At 36.9% G+C, this 16,769-nt stretch overlaps 1 protein-coding gene across 4 annotated transcripts in view; it reads right to left on the bottom strand.

Moving 5' to 3' along the window:
* Positions 1 to 16,769, bottom strand: part of MTMR10 (myotubularin related protein 10) — a 44,421-nt gene that overhangs the window by 6,844 nt on the left and 20,808 nt on the right. For all 4 annotated transcript variants that reach the window (XM_030015224.2, XM_041123851.1, XM_030015226.2 and 1 more), the window contains 9 exons: positions 16,439 to 16,581; positions 6,987 to 7,077; positions 4,370 to 4,544; positions 3,846 to 3,933; positions 3,588 to 3,676; positions 2,452 to 2,582; positions 2,257 to 2,326; positions 1,993 to 2,063; positions 941 to 1,110 (listed from right to left, as the gene is read on the bottom strand). In XM_030015224.2, coding sequence (XP_029871084.1) covers positions 941 to 1,110; positions 1,993 to 2,063; positions 2,257 to 2,326; positions 2,452 to 2,582; positions 3,588 to 3,676; positions 3,846 to 3,933; positions 4,370 to 4,544; positions 6,987 to 7,077; positions 16,439 to 16,581 — 1,028 coding nt within the window. The remainder of the gene's footprint in view (positions 1 to 940; positions 1,111 to 1,992; positions 2,064 to 2,256; positions 2,327 to 2,451; positions 2,583 to 3,587; positions 3,677 to 3,845; positions 3,934 to 4,369; positions 4,545 to 6,986; positions 7,078 to 16,438; positions 16,582 to 16,769) is intronic.

Here is a 16,769-nt window from a genome sequence, read left to right as displayed (position 1 = left end):
TGTTTGGAGTCACTGGAGGGCTTATGATTCAGCCACATTAACTTCTCACTACGCTTTCTAGCTCTTTCCGCAGTGGCCCATGAATGGCAAAAGTATAAACTATCATTTATATAAAGTTCTACAAATATTTTCCTCTTCCCAGTTTCACCCTTCTGTATGTCCTTTCCTAGGGTCAAAACATCTGCTTTCTCATTATTTCACCCTTGGTATTTCAGTTTCTTTATCCTACATGCATTTTCCCTGCTTAGTGCTCACTGTCCTCAGTTTATCTGTTGGCTGCACTCTCTGGGGATACTGCTTTTCTATTACTCTTGGGCATTGTCCCCGAAAAAGGCTGCTAACCTAGGGTCCTCTATTTTTCCAACTGCAATTACAAGTCGCTCCTTTGCAATGAAAAGGCCAAATAAGATTAGCTGGAAATACTAAAAATCAAGCACTGTGCTCCCCTCTATTAATCTGTTTGGCAGCTGTGTATCAGTTCATAAAGCTGCAGTGCTTCTCTATCAGCTCAGTACTTTTCAAAGTACTGCACATTGATATGACTTTGCATTCAAAAAACCAGGGATGAAAACAGATACCCTTGGTAAAACAAACAAAACAAACCACCCCCTCCAAACCCACTCCTAAACCCCTTTTATTTCAATTTAAAATGTGGGCTGTGCTAGCATTTGTAACAGTGGGACCTTTTCATGTATAACACTGAAGCAACATAAAAACCCAGCAACATTTGATTGCACCTGGTGTTTCTCTGCTTCTCACAAGGCTACAGAAGATAAAGAAAATAGATGTCTATCCTGGACAAAGACTCATTTTTTCTGACATTAGTTTAATGAGATTTGAAAGTATTAAAAAATATTTTTACTTTTAGATTTCTGTGTGAATAAATATTCAGGCTGATATTAACCAGCAGATATTATCACATACAAATACAATTCATTACCTCTTTGTCAGATCTCTTTAAGTGGTTACACCTATCTAAAAACTGATATCCTGCCATGACCCATTCCTTCTGTATTAAGCTTTGAAATCCAACAATTGTTCGAAAATAGGGATCCAGCATGACTTGAATGAGAGAAGCGGCAAGACAGCTCAGGTCCCGTCCCTCTTCCTCTGTGAATAACATACAGAATGTATGAAATATATAAGGTATATATATGCATGTATACAGAATTAGATCTTAAAAAAAGCAGCAAGTAGGTCTAGTGTTTTTCTTTGAATTTCTTTTAAAACATGCTTTTTGCTGCCATAATGGTTCTCATAGTTTAAAAAAAACTAGAAGAACAAAACACCTTTTTTTTTTTTTTTTTTTTTTAACTGAGACTCATACAATAGAAAAGGTTCCTGCAGTATCCAGCACAACAATGCATTCACCAAGAACAAAATACCCACCCAAACGCCTGGTATTTAAACCAAGATGTGCTAAGAAGGAGGGTGTTCATGTTGCTGGAATTTTTCAACAGATTTTCCACCCTGAAGCAGTTTTTGGAAGGTCATTATATGGGGAAAGTGGGATACACCAGCTGGATGGGTCTTGTAAAAGTTACAGAAATTACAAAATTTCTGATCTTGATATGAGCAAATTTTTCAGTGTCTTTTTTTTCTGGAATATCTGTTTGCATTTACACAACAGCAGCCACTGTTAGTGAAATACTTTTGTACATAGGAGCTCTGAATAAAACTGGCATTGCTTATGCATGGAGTATTAGCCCAGTTAACACAGTACAAAAGTTCACCCTAATGTTTTGATTCTGTCATATCATTATCAGAATAAAAACCACAAAGACTCAAATTAAAATATTCCTTTGATGCTGTGGACTACACTACAGTTCAGAGACATAACAAAATTATTTTCCTTTCTAGTTCCTCAAATACCTAAAATATTTAGAAGCAATGGGGTTTACGTATAAAGATTATAGTTGATTTTATCTAAATGTTTTTATCTACATTATCATACTAATGCTAAGAATACAGCATGCTATATGATTGTATTACCTTGTAGAACTACAGAAACATGCTTACACTCCATCATATATACAAGCTCAGCAGAATGCTTAAGAAATGATCTAGACAGGAAAACAAAATGATACAACAGTTAATATAACAGGTTCACACTCTAGAAGAAAAAAGTATTTGGAATATCTGTATTTACCTAACTCATATATTGAAATAGAGAATCCTTCAACAGATTCACTGCTTATTTACACTGGTGAAAGTTTTTCACATCTCATTAACCATCGTTTTATGAATGGTACAAACCTAATGTACTCTAACCAGCGAGTATTTTCCAGTGAGGATAGCCACTTCTCTTCAGTTTCTTCAAAAGGCTCTGCAACAAAGAAAGTAATTACATTGCAGAACAACTTCAAATAACTATTCCTGTTAGCCAGATCTAGTAGAATTTGTTGTATTTCAAGAAAGTAACCACCATGAAAGAAGGACAGTCCAGCATACCATTAACACACAGCTGTTTGAGTTTGATATGTGCAGCCTGGATTTCCTGGATGTTGGGGAGACACTTGTCCAGATCAGATTTGTAAACATCACTTCTTAGAGGATGGCTTCGAGTTATTGCATTACAAATCCTAAATAAGAAAAAGAATCGGCCATTTTATTATTGGAGCAGAGAGAAACAGTCTTTCAAGAAACATGCCACAGTCTTTAACTGCAAACAACTAAAACCTCATAAAACATGCACCTTATTTAAAAAAACCCCATTTTTCTAGTTTATATTCGGGAGATATATTGCTCCTGCCACAAAGCTATTGACTCAAATATTTTTGGTATCTGTTAGTTACAAAACAAAAAAATGGAAACACTGGATCATTAAAACAACACATTTGGGAAATGAAAATCTGAGGCTGACTTACGGTTAAAGAGATCTATTCAATTTTTAATTTTCCACAATCTTTAGTAAGACTTATCTAGGCTAAATAAACAGAACATATATAAAGTTTATAAAGCCAGGAAATCTGACAGGGTTTCAAATAAAACTCAGAGATCCAGCCTAACACACACACAGTGCAAGTGTTTGTACTACTACAAAAAGTCACCCTACAAATTAAACCAATGAACAAAAAATACCAAGCTAGTAAACTACTTATGCAAGGCTCTAAATGCCTTCATCTTTCATCAAGGACAATGAATGACAAATACTTCACAGAAACACCGTGTGCAATGTGGCACTAAATCTATAGACTGTATTTCCCAACGCCACAAATAAATAATTTTTACTGTGTCTTGCTGAAGCAGGTAAGAAAATCTCCACCAACATAAGCTATAATATAGTAACATCAATAGAAAAGATTAAGTCTGCTCCTTTTATCAGTAAATTCTCCCATCTGAATTACTTGCTGTCTAAAAAATAAACATCCCTTAAAATTTGAAAAATTACTCAGTATTTGAAACTGAAATGGACCTTGAATAGAAATTGTGCCAGAATTATATTCAGAGAACAGTTTCTCAAAAGCTATTGCACTACAACATTATGAAGCAAGTATCCTCTCAATTACCAATTGCTGCTGCATGTTACACAGTCATTTGCGTTATCCTACGTGTCTGATTAAAGAATAGCATAACTAATGATTTACCTTTGATCAATTCTTCTTTGTTGCAATACATCTTTAATGTTAGCCATTCTTACAAGGGCACTCCCATTAGGGTGATTCCAGGACCATAACTAATTTGGGAAAAAAACACAAAAGAAACAAAATAATGCAGGTTAGTGTTGTTCCACAGAAATTTTTTTCTTAATGCTACACATAAAACTATGTTAATAGACATACATATCTTTAAGATTAATATTGTCCAACAATCAAGAACAGTAACAGAATAAAGACTACACTTACTGGCATTCGTCTCCCAATAAAAGAGTAGGAGTACAGCTTAAGATCTTGATCTGCTAAGGAAGATGGAACCACAAAATATTCTGGAAGGCTTGGGGAAAAAAATGTGATACAAGAGGTTACTTTTCCCTATGTATTTTACCAGCTTTTCTCTTGCTGCAATGCTGCGTTACCAACTCTGTTAAACTATAATGCACCAGCCCCTAATAATATGGCAGTGCTAACTGGTTGTCCTGTATGCCTCCATGACCTTATAAATCATTGGTACAGCTCAGATGTATTTGTTTAGAAATGTGCATGTTTCAAAGGGAAGTACAAAAGCATGAAAGCAACAGATGCCCCAAAACATAGTATTTCCTTTCCTTTAATGACATTTGCAGGATCTTTTAACTGAGGGCCTCTCCAGAGAGTGGCAATTTAAGAAGTGAAGTGCACAGTTAGGTAGGATAGAGGCTTTGGTATAGGAGACAGGAAAAGACAGCATAATTGCCTTGTTTTCTTCTACTGGTGTTACAAGAGCAACTTACCAAGTAGATATCATATAACCTTCATTGACTGAACAAACTCTCCACTCTGATGCACCTGTCCTTTTGATTTCTCTATCCCAATCAGAGTAAGTTTCAAACAAAGGTGTCTGCTGACCACTGGCACTGCCGATGCCGCTACCACCACCTCCTGGGTCTATTCCATTCACCTTCTTTGCTAGGAAAAGAAAATTCATCAATGCACATTTAAAAAAAACAGAGGAAAAAATAAAACTCTTCACCTTCCTAATTAAAAGAATGAGCTGCTAGCATCATCGGGACTAATGCTACCTATTTTTGTATTACAACAGATCAGTGATCTAATGACAGCTTCGCAATACATGACGATGTAAATGTATTTTTTCCTGCAATTTCAACAGAGAAGTAACATAAAATTGGTATGTTGTGCTGCTTGATAGAAAGCAAGACATACTAACAGCCAGGAACGAATGTTATCTTCAGTCACAGGATTTCTCTCTTCAACATGCCAAAGTTCGCGACATTTTAAAAACATGAACCCTTTATAGGCTACCCTTTAATTAGGTACCTTATGAAGAAAGCAAAATAAAAATTATGTAATTTCAACAGCTTTATTGAATGCTGTATTAAGAGCAAATAAAATAAATTGAAGGCCAGGTTAAAATATATATATATATATATATTTATATCCACACAAAAAGGTGGCCTACCATTTTGTCGCTAGGGTCCAAGAAGATTATATAGTCTGTTACTAATACAGAAGGATCTCCTTTGCTGATCGTCCTTTAGGTGCCAAGCAGGCAGTCAGCTGTGTCAAAGGAGACTACATTTTGTTTCTTGACACTTGGAAGTAACTTTTTAGACAGAAGTGAAATAAACTGAGACTCAACCCTATTACCTCTGCCATGAAAGCTCCTAGCTTTAGCAAGAGTCTGTAAAGATGTAAGCGCCTGCCCAAACAAAGCAGAATACAGCGTTACGGCTCTACTGCCATCTCAGTGATTATGTAGCTTCTACTTCTTCTATCTATCAACTTCATTCTTGCACTAATACTCAGACTACTTATGTTTTTCAGAAGAAAACTTGACTAAAATCAGAATGAAGTAGTTGTTCAAAGATAGTATACAGAGAAATATGATAATTACAAAAAAACGTTATAATTTTACTGATCAATGGCAGGATATGTAATTATCAAATATAGCCTGGGAAAAAATGATGTACATATACACCAGAGCAATGCAGGCTCTTTATGTTCCTCAAGAAGCACAAAGACAGTATTTGAGCTTTTATTTTACTGGGACTAGCAGGGATAGAGAGTCATAAAACACAGTGCTGGAATTGTAAGAGCAAAGCCAGAGATCTATGCTACAAACACCAGGGTTCAAAACAACAAAAAAAACCCCAACCCAAACCGAAAGTATTTCAAACTCTTTTCTCCAGCAACCGCAGCACAGCAGAACAACTATCTTTTGCCATTCTGATCTGCTGCTCCAGAGGAACAACATTTTTTACCCACCTTATGTAATTCTTCCACTAGGTATTTTTCCATACAGCAAATGGTATTTTAAGGACAGAGTAAAGGCAACTTTATGACAGACTAACATTTTGTTCACACTCCACTTTAACCTTTTATTGTAATTTTATCTACAAATTAGCTTCCTCCCTAGTACTTTATAATGCTAAAGTACATGGACCTGAATAACTGCCCAAGTTTTATCAGGTAAGAAATTGTATGTGTGATTATGTGTGTAACGTAATCACAAGCACACTTACTCTTGTGCACGCGCAGGGCAGTCGTGTAGGCACCCGCATAAAAAACATGCATTTTTGTGCAAATTTGAAGGCCTGAGCTCATAATTCCACAACATCCAAATTTTGTAACAGGCAGATCTGTGGTTTCTAATGCCAGCTGCTGAGTAAGTATTTCAGCACCACAGAACTACATCAATGGCACTTTCTCTATTTGGAGGCTTGTTACACTAGAACTGATGGCTTTCAGCTGTGTATTGGCTGGGGAACACTAAGCAGTGACCGCACAGCATTACACTAGAAATCAAGTTCCAAAGGCATCTTTTTCAGGCTTACCTAACTGACAAGGTTCAGTTGGAGATTGGCCTTGAGCAGAGAGGGTGTGCTCCAACTCAGCAGGGGTGGTGGAGGTTTTGAGTGGTAAGAACTGCCTAGTAAGCCTCTAGGAAAGAAGGTATGGAGTCCCAAGTTGCACAAATCCTCCTGCAATACCACCAGAAGAGAAACTTATTCCCAAAAGAAGGGCAGGTGAACAAGCCTGCCTGATGGGAGATTAGCTAGGTACCTAGAGTACCGATATAGACATACAATAGGAGGATCGAAGCGTGAATTGAGAAATATGAGTATTCATGCTGACGTTAAGTGCTGACATAGGTAGGTTTGTTTTGTTTCAGACAGGGAAGGCATATCTTTTGATTTTGGTCATTAATATCTATCACAATGAACGACTTATAACCGGAAGTAAGAGGTTGGGTGCAGGACAAGCCAATTGTATTACCCCTGAAGAAAGCCTCAAACACTTTTTGCCACTGCTTCTGGACAGAAGTCTTACTAAAATTACATACTAAGAAATAGGAAAAAAAAAAAAAAATCAAAATACTTTCATACTTACCTGGATTATGATATATTTCCCCAACATACTCAAATGCAAAGAGAAGCTGAAGATCCGTTGGCTGAGAATAATGAGCTATTGCAAGGCACACCTAGGAAAGAAACATTTATTACTGTTATTTATAGACATAAAATTTATTGCCCTTAATTATGACAGCATAAAATATGCACAGCAAAAGTAAAAAATCAGTCATCTGATGTTTTATTTCCATATTTTATTCGAGAGAAGCGAATTATATAGTTAAACATACTCATATTTGCTGAGAGACCATTACTGTAATCGTAGTAGGCGAGTTCATGACTATCTATCAAGAGTGATTACCTGATAAGAGTGGACTAAGTTTTTGCAAGAAAGGTCAGACTGCAACAGGCATCCCTAAACATGATTCTCTGTATCAACAGAGACAAGCAAGGACTTGGAGATACTATGCTGTGCCTGCCCACCTGCATATAGAAGTAAGGAGAACAGAAAAAGAAAAGAGCACAACACACAGGTAGTAAACACAGTACAGTAAAATCTCATTTGCAATTGGTCTTTTGATAATTTTTTTTTTTTTTTTTAAATAAAGAGTACTTATCAACATAGCAGAAAAACATAAGAATGGCCATACTGAGTCACTTCAAAAGGTCCAACCTAGCACTCTGTCCCTGACAGTAAACAGCAATCAATGCTTAGGGAAGAAGGTAAAAATAGAGAAAGCATAAAATGAAATTTTACCAGGATGTATTTCAACAGTTCACAGTTCAGGCACTTCCTGAACTAAAATCTGGTATCAGTATTCAACAGCATTTCACAGATGTTTCTTCTACAAAGTTGTCAGTTGGGTCAAGAGGTTTTTGAAGCGTGACTTCCCTTTACAAAAGCCCTCTTGGTTCTTCCCTAAAGTATCATATCTAACCAAAAGTTTGTATCTGATTAAATTTTTATTATCTTTTCCACTAATTCACCCCATATAGGCAGCAGGCTCACCAGTCTGTGCTACCCAAAACTCAACCTTCAAAAATTTCTGCTCTTGGAACAGAAAACAAGAGATTGGTTGCCCTTTGAAGACTTCCAGGACCTATGTCAACCCTGCACCTCATTAAGTTGTATTCCAAAATTTTGAAGGGCATTGATGAATATAAACCAAATGCAAATTGTTTGGTAATAAAGAACAGCTTTTCACCCAAGTTATTTGGAAATAAGTAATTCACCGTGGGAGATGCTTTCTTCACGTTAGTCACTTGGTTTGTTTGTCAGCTGAATGGCAGGCCAAAGATTCTCCATTAATCTCCAATTTCAATAAAAAGTGAGTCTTTAGGGTAGGTCCTTTTGCCAAGTGTGGGGGATCTACAGTTAATTAAATATGCCAGTAATCACCCCTTTCTCATTCCCCAGCTCATCTTGAGAACTGAAACGTCAGCCAAACTCTCTGAGGGTAGCAAGATGTCAGCTTCATTAAATTTTGGTCTAGCCCTTATAGGTTCTGTCCCAGATGACTGGATTTTATTCACAAAAGAAACCCACCCATAACTTCTAGATGCCTGCAGGTTTATAGCAAGCTCCAACACTGTCTCTGACAATCTGATGCGTTAATCAGGTTTAACCAGGCTGAGTCACAGCAAGCCCTGCCCTGGGAAGGGAAATTCAGCAGAGATTTAAAATAAGAGAGAGATGCATCCTCAGAACAGCAGAGATTAACTTGGGGCACAAGGAAGAGTCTTGCCTAAGTCTTCACATTCTTTGCAACAGTCTCGGGACCAGCATCACATAAGCAACTGGTTTTCTACCTGTACAAACTGTTCATTTTGGTAAAACACTAAGATTATTAAAATTGAGAGTGCAGCACATGGTTTAAGATTAGATACTAGACTTCAAATACAGTCAAGCTTTGCTAGCCTTTGTCACTTTAAATGTAGCTATTCTCTAATAAATATAAAAAAAATTTGACAAAACCAGTAATATCTAGAATCAAATTCAGGAAGAAAAAAAACTTTCAAGTAGAGATTGGCACTGTTACTCTCTAAATTCCAGGACTTGATTTAGAGTCTCTAGCTTTGCCTTCTTCCATCAGTATTTGCTTCTCCATTTTACTAAAATGTACCTGCCTTACCTCTAAAGAAAATATTTAATGAAAAGGAGGCTACAAAACACTAAACTCTACTCTATATTTTCAGATACAGAAATTCCATGTGACAAAGTTTTTAATTAGGGACAAAGACATAGTATAAGTTCACATTATTACCACCTAAAATTTTTCCTTTCAATTTTCTTCCTTCCCTTCAACTCTCCACTGACATTTTATATTTAGCAACATGTCGACACAATTTATTCACTGTTTAGCAGTTTTGGATATTATTTTTGAAAAACATTCTGTGCATCCAAGAAATTGTTTTCTGTTAGCGAAGGAAAGTTTTCTTATTGTCATAGACATAAAAGAAAGATTTGCATGACACACAAGCAAAGGAATACTACTACTGGCAGCATTGTGCCACAGGAAAAAAAACTTGAGAGCTCACTTATGCCAACTTCTGCATGGAGAAAGTTATTGTGCTTTTACTAGCTTGTATGCAACATATGTGGCATTATGGAACCTTCACCATATTTTTATTTACTTTGGCTTTTGATGGGGACATTCCTCACTATTTATAAAACCAGTAATGACTGTAGACTTACTTGAGTTGAAAATGTTTTTTCATAAACACTCCCCAACAAAAAAAATTCCTATTGAGTCTTAGAAGAACAGTTCCTTTAACTTTTCTCCCCACACTTTCAGTTCTACAATGAAACTGCAAAAGAAAACAGAGGACAGGACATTCAGGGTGGGGGGGAGGATCCCCCCAAAACCCAAACAGTAAAAGCTGCACCAGGAAATAGTCTACCATGACTTTTCAAATGAACATTTGTACGCTCATTTCCAGGATTTGGTAAAGCTTTTAATAACTACCATGAAGTAGCTGGAAGCCATGCACATTTTATTAAATCTTGTGATTTCAGTGTGCAAGTCAAAGCTGAAGAAGCCAGCTAATCCATAATACTTGGCCTCTTCTAACAGACTACTTTTCCTATCATTCACAATGAAAAAAAATGGAAATCTGTGTACATACACATTTTTACTTCTGTTTTTCTACATAGTTATTCACTACAGTAACTGATATTAACAGAGCTACTCCTCATCTTCATTTATGGGAGTGAAGGATGAAAGCCTTTTACTAAGCTGATCTACTCTCAAGGCTTGAGGATGAACTGTAAGACATTAAAAAATTCCATTGTGCTGCCAAGTAACACCATAAAAATACAGTAAAACCTATTTTTAAAAGCAGCAGCTGAAATCTCTGTCATTTACTTGCCACATTTGAGAACGAATATGCGTGTGCTGTGTTAAGAGGGGTAAAATTGTGCCGGGGGAGATGGTAAGCATTCAGATCTGGTTCCCAAAAAAATATGAGAACGTAGCTGTGCTTTTGAACCCAGCAGCTGAAAAATGCTCCCAGGTGTTCCACAGTATAGACCTAGCTTGCAATACCAGGTATTGCACGGGTGAAACAGTCCACCTGTAGATTACAATACAGGTTCAGTACCTCTATTTCTGTTATTAAAAAATGCATATATATTTATCCTGCTACTGTCTTCATTTTTACCTTGTAGACAAATTCCACTCATATATAGACTAAACAAGTATTAGAGAGGTACTGATTTTCAGTTTACTCCTCATTAAATCTATATAGTAGTTTTATTGTCTGAAAGTTTCAAAAGACAAGCACATTCCACAGATCTCAGCAGATTATCACCATAAGTAGAAAGCTCTTAAATTGGAAGACAAACATGTTTTACAGGAAATGTTCTCATATCAAACCAAAAAATGTTTGGTATTCTTGCCAATTTACAATTGTGTAAAGCTGAAGATATTTAGGCTCAGTCAAATAACAAGAGAATAGGCTGCTTGTTGGAAAGTTCATTTATTAAAAGCAGTGAACACAATGGCTGTAATTATTTCATAGTACAAAGGCCATTTCCCTATGTCAGTGTCCCCTGTCCAACCCGTGAGAAAAATAAATGATACTTTCAGGGCAAGCCCTCCACTTCTTCAACAGGAATTTTACCAAAGACAAGAGCTTCAAAATATTGCTAACGCTCTTGGAAAACAGAGTTTTGAACAGTCGTATTTAATATGTGCTAAGTTAGCATAGCCCTGCATTTCACCTCCTTCCCCCTACAGCCAGGCTACCTGAATTATGAACTCACTGCAAGGATACTATTTTCCCTTGCTACTGCAATTCCTATTCTGAGTAGACACCTGTAGTAGAAAGTCATGCAACCAGGACCAGATCAAGTCCCACAGACAGAATTTGTTAATCATCCTAGGCAGGAAGTCTTCTAGGGAAAATAAGCTTCCAGGTAACAAGACTTTCAGCCCTAACTATTGTGCACATTCTCCTAGCTGCTAAGCTACGAATTGTCCAACTGAGAACCGCTGGTGTTTTGGTTTTGGGTTTTTTTTTTCTTTCCATAAGAATTCCAATACGAGCTATACATAATACTTAATTGGTTTGAGTACAAGTAATCTACACAAGAGGAAACAGTACAAGGATTTCAGAAGCTGAAGTAACTTTTTACATATCAGAATCCTTGTTTGTACAAGAATGTGTCTGAATTCTAAGTACAGGTTTCCTAAGTCTTAAGAAAAATATTAAAATACATTGCTATTTTTAAAAATTCCTTTAGATAAGTTTACGTCTAAAAAAAGTTTTCTTCACTCCCTCCAAAGACCATAAAGATAATAATATCTTCTTGTGCATTCCCAGTGTCTTGTGGTATTACCAATTTTGTGATCTGTATAAACAATTAGAACAAAGTAATACAGAAGTTGGGAGGTGGGGGGGAGACATTACAAAGGGTCAGTATAATTTGTCCAAAACTCTCAGTTTCATATTATTCTTCATAACATTTAGGAAAAAATTGTTCCACTCCATCCCAAGTGTTGTGACGTGTGAGAAGGCTAGTTTTGATTCCAGAGGAAACAAGATTTGAGATAAATAATTTTCTTTCTGTTTGGATTAAGCATGTGTTTCTGAAACTGCTCTCATACTCATTTAAAAAAGCTTCCTGAAGGAAAAGAACTGAGGGAGTTCCAGAAGAAAAAGAGATAGAGAAAACTGAGATATATTTAAGAAACAGGAGATTAGAGGGTGTGTGCCATTCTGGTGCACTGCCAAGATTCATATGCGTGGTGAGGCAACACACTATCATCTGACAGTTGTAAGATCTAAAGCCTCACCTTTTCATACATTTTAATTTCTTAGTCTAATGTCAAGTACTGTAGTGGCTAGAAATTAGCAGGAGTTTTCAGTTTGACTGTTTGTTCCGATTTTTGGAACAAAATCATTCCTTTTCCTTTAAGGAATGTGAAATGCTTCTTCTTTCACGCTAACTTAAGACTTCCCCAACTTGCTTACCCTTGCTTCCCCATCCTCCACTTCCTCCCACACCCATCTGGCTTTCCTTCCTTTGAGGACTCTATAGCTTTATTTTTGAGACAAAGCAGAATTAAACTGCTAAATAGTGATGACTGCAAGTTTCCATTCCCTTCTATTATTCCTTAACTTTTGTCTCCCAAATATCCATTAATAAAAATGAGGAAGAAAATAGTTACTTGACTGATGAATGTTCAGACAGTATTTTATTAGCATGTATTGGCTGCAACTAATGTTGAAGGTATTTTTCTAATAGAACTGATTTTTAAGCTTCTTCATAATAATTTACCCCAAAATAAACTAATTCACCCTGAAATTAAATGTGTTCTTCCAATTTGATTCTGCTTAAAGGTAAAGAAAAACACCTCTGAAAGTTCTACCAATATTACCCATGCATCATGTCTGTATGTAACCAAGTCAGTCTGATTGTCCGCACCTGAACCCTGACTGCTTTCAAACTTGGATCCTTCTTTTCACACCTAGTACCAAAAAGAGACTCAGAATACTCCCTATTCTAGTAAGGCAGCTTAATTAGTAAGGGTTATTCTCCCTTATGCCCTGTTCAGCAAATATAGACACTTCCTTAGGAACAGATTACATTCTCTTCGCCAACACCAATTTATATAACCAAATGCTGTTGAGTATTTCCATTACATTCAAGGAACTACGCATGAAACAAATTACTTAACTGTATAAAGTTAGTATCTGTTCTCCTTGTAACTATTCCATATATTTAAAGCTCATTTTTAAGTAGTAATTATCAAGGACACTGTTTTTATTTCTTTAACCATTGCTCTAAACAGAACATTTGCTAGCATCTGGCAACAAGTTAGACACATTTATACTCCCGTAGTTTGAAGTGTATATTTTAGTAGGTAGGCATTTCATCTTGACCTCCCAGTGCTTTATTCGTAGGATGATACTCCTCTGTATTACCAGGATGACATTTAGTTAGAAATCTCCCTGCTCTGATTTGTACAGCTGACTGTATTTATGTAAAGTTTGCTAAATGAAGCTATTTATGATTTATAAAGCACTAACATGCAGGTCTTTTGCTTTACCGAACAGAGATTGTAATGCTAACTGTAACATCACCTTCCCTTCTGCTTATTTTAAAACCAAGTGGAAAAAAAAAAAACCAAACTTATTTTAAAAAACTTCAGTCAAATACTTCAGGACATGATTTTAATTATAGTCTGCACAATTCACTAATTCCAACAGAAATTCTGCGTTCTGCAGTTTCTCAACACTAGGCACCATAGAAAACCTTCATAAAACACATAAGCACAATTTATGCAGTTCATTTTTTACTCAGGAGGTCTTCATATCTAGCTCCAAAATGAGCATAAGCAAATTTTTGAGGACAAAAATACAGCTGACAATTATTTTAATTTTTCTCACAGAGATGACTGGACATTAGGCCTCCAGGTCAAAAGGAAACAGAAGAAGCTGGACAGGGTCCAGTAGTGGGCTACCAAGATGACTATGGTTCTGAAATACACCTTCTGAAGGAACTGGGCTCATTTAGCTGTGCAATAACGAGACTGCAGGAAACCACTACCAGGAAGGTAGTTACAGACTCAGTCTTGCCAGATGACATAATGGGCAGCAGCCAGAAACTTATCTTGGGACATTCAAGCTGGACATCAGGAAAAACATGCAGCACTGGAACAGGTTACCCACAGAGGGAGAAGGCTCTCCATCCTTGGTGGTTTTCAAGATACAACTGGACAAATCCACAGCTAACCTGATTTAATCCTGGCAATTCTGAAGAGAAAGGTGGACTAGGTGATCTCCACAGGCCCTTCCAGTCCAGGACCTCTGACTCCACGGTCAGTTCTCTACTACAACGTTCTCTCAGTTAGAAGACAATGCTAGCACACTCAGCTGAAGAGAAGAGCAGGAATTCCCTCTCATCAGAACTCAGTTATGCTTTAAGTCTTGGTCCTCTCTACAAAAGTTAGGCACCCACAATTCTTCCCAAGATGACACCTACCAATGTTTTCATGCACAAATAGCTGGATGTAAATATATATTAAAGAGGCCCTCCAGAACTACAAGGAGGCCTGACCACCTTCCTTTGTTTTTAAACATCAGGACAACCTTGCTAGTATGTAGTACCTGAAGGGCAGGAACAGAAACCAGATAAAAATCTTTCAAGAGTGTGGTGCTAGCATGCCATTTAAATGCCAGAAAGAACAAAATAGCTCCACACAATGTGCTGTGTAAGACCATTCTAGTTGTGTTCACCAGCACCCCGAAATAATTTAAGCAAAATCCTGATAGAAGAAACCTGATCTAAGGACCTCATAGCATTAAATAAATGTCTAAAACCAACAGAATGCTGTTATTATGGAAACGTTAGGCTAACAGAACATTATCTCCCTTCAGTAAAAGTGTGCTTCTGTGATACACCCACACAAAGCTGCAGTAACCTACTTGATGCATCAAAACTGCAATAGTAGACAAAAAGCTGATACTACCATTTGTACAAGTTTTCTTCCACTCCTCTAGTGAGCGCATTCTGATATTTGAAAATGGCAACTGTTACACCAGTACTATCTTTATAACCACACATATTCAGATCCTTCCGGACCTCTAGAACTAGCTGTTCTTCCTTTCAAAAGGAATCACATTAGACCGTGTAATTGTAAATGTATAAAGTAAGTGCCTTCATAAAAAGGTTTCACTTTTTGCTCTTGCATAAGTAAATGCAGCACAAAAAGCGTTAATCAGATGCTGAGTTTATGCTCTCTTCCTCCCTCCTCCAGGCTAATCACTCTCCTTAGCTGTGACAGCCAATTAGAAACAGTTGCTATAAAGATATTGCAGTAGACAGGCTGCTCCAGGGAGATTTCAGAGAAGCTGTGAAAGGGGAATTGACTGCTGAAAGATTGCCAAATGTGAAAGGTTACAAACAGCAAAGGCAGCAGGCAGGGAGGATTCTAGAAAAGTAGCAAGGAAAGAACACTGCTTCATTACTGGGCTTCTGCCCAGGGATCCCTATGAGAGAGTAAAAGCTGAAGAAGTGATGAACTTGGTTCACCGGTTACCCAGTATGATAACTGCAAACAGACTTATGTCTGGGCAGATGGTTCTTACTGGACTTACAGGGTTAAGCTCAAACTTTATCTTACTGAGAAGGGGAATTCTTAAGCTCTGTGAGCAAACGGGGTAATTCCTTACGAAAGGATTGCTGTGCCACGCCTGGCTACAAAGTGGTGCCATGGAGGTCAGAGGAGCTGTAACTCAACCTATGGCACCGATTCAGAACAAGGAAGCCAGCGAGCTAATGTCATTACGTAGACTAACATCTCTGATTAGCAGAAACTCACCTAGACCTTACCAGGTTAAATAACATTGTATGATTTTGTTGAGACTTATGACAACAAGTCTTAAAACCAGGGAAGGAATGAAATTTCTACGAATGTACAGGTAGAAGTAATTCCTCTTTTCAAGAGGTACGCAAGTTTTTTCTAAGAAAATGTTGAGAAAGAGCACGTAGTTTTATGTAGATTAGACAAACTGGTCGTTCCAAGAGCTCGTTGGAGAACTTGCTGTGTGAAGCAAAAAAGTGTATATGTAAGATAGTACACTTTACCTATGGGTAACCTAAGCTTATGACTTTCAGAAGATGTATCAGTTTCAAACATTTTCCACAAAAATGTAAACATCTGTTGTACAGCTGCAATGCAGTATTCCAATTCCAGTCTTTAAAAAGATTTGTTTAATAAATCAGTAATGTTTAAAAGTACAACCGATATGACAAGAAATGCAGGTTTATCTTATATGAAAAGAAACAGTTAATACAACACATTAGATTTTTAATCTAATAATTTTGACTCTCAAAATCTAGATATTCTCCTGCAACAGAATGTGATTAATTTGCAATTCTACCCCTCTACTTCTCTCTCAAAACGTAAACAAAATGTTCTTATTAGCACAGCTGTTGCTACATATAATGACCACAAGGCAAGATTTCATAAGAAGATATAATACCTTTTTTGCACTTTCAGGACCCGCTTCATCAAAACGAAATCTGACAATACGGAAGTCTTTGCAATAAATTATTAATTCAGTTGGATTAAACTTAAGTTTTTGGTTGGGACCAAGGACCTTCTGCTTCCTCTTGGTGTCATTCACTGTAAAGAAAAGACAAAGTTATTAGACTGTGTTTTGTAAGTATACAACACAAGACCAGCTCAGATAGATACAGTGATGCTGCTACCAGCAGTTTTTCATTTAATAGTGTATTTCAACAGTTCCATTGAGGTAGAAAACCTATAGGTCCTCTTGTTAATCAACCTCCTTTCAAACAACTGGCTGAATT

This window comes from Aquila chrysaetos, chromosome 5 (assembly GCF_900496995.4).
Source record: "Aquila chrysaetos chrysaetos chromosome 5, bAquChr1.4, whole genome shotgun sequence".
Lineage (NCBI taxonomy): Eukaryota > Metazoa > Chordata > Aves > Accipitriformes > Accipitridae > Aquila > Aquila chrysaetos.
The sequence above is the reverse complement of the archived record's forward strand: the minus strand, read 5'-3'. Positions and strand labels throughout refer to the sequence as shown.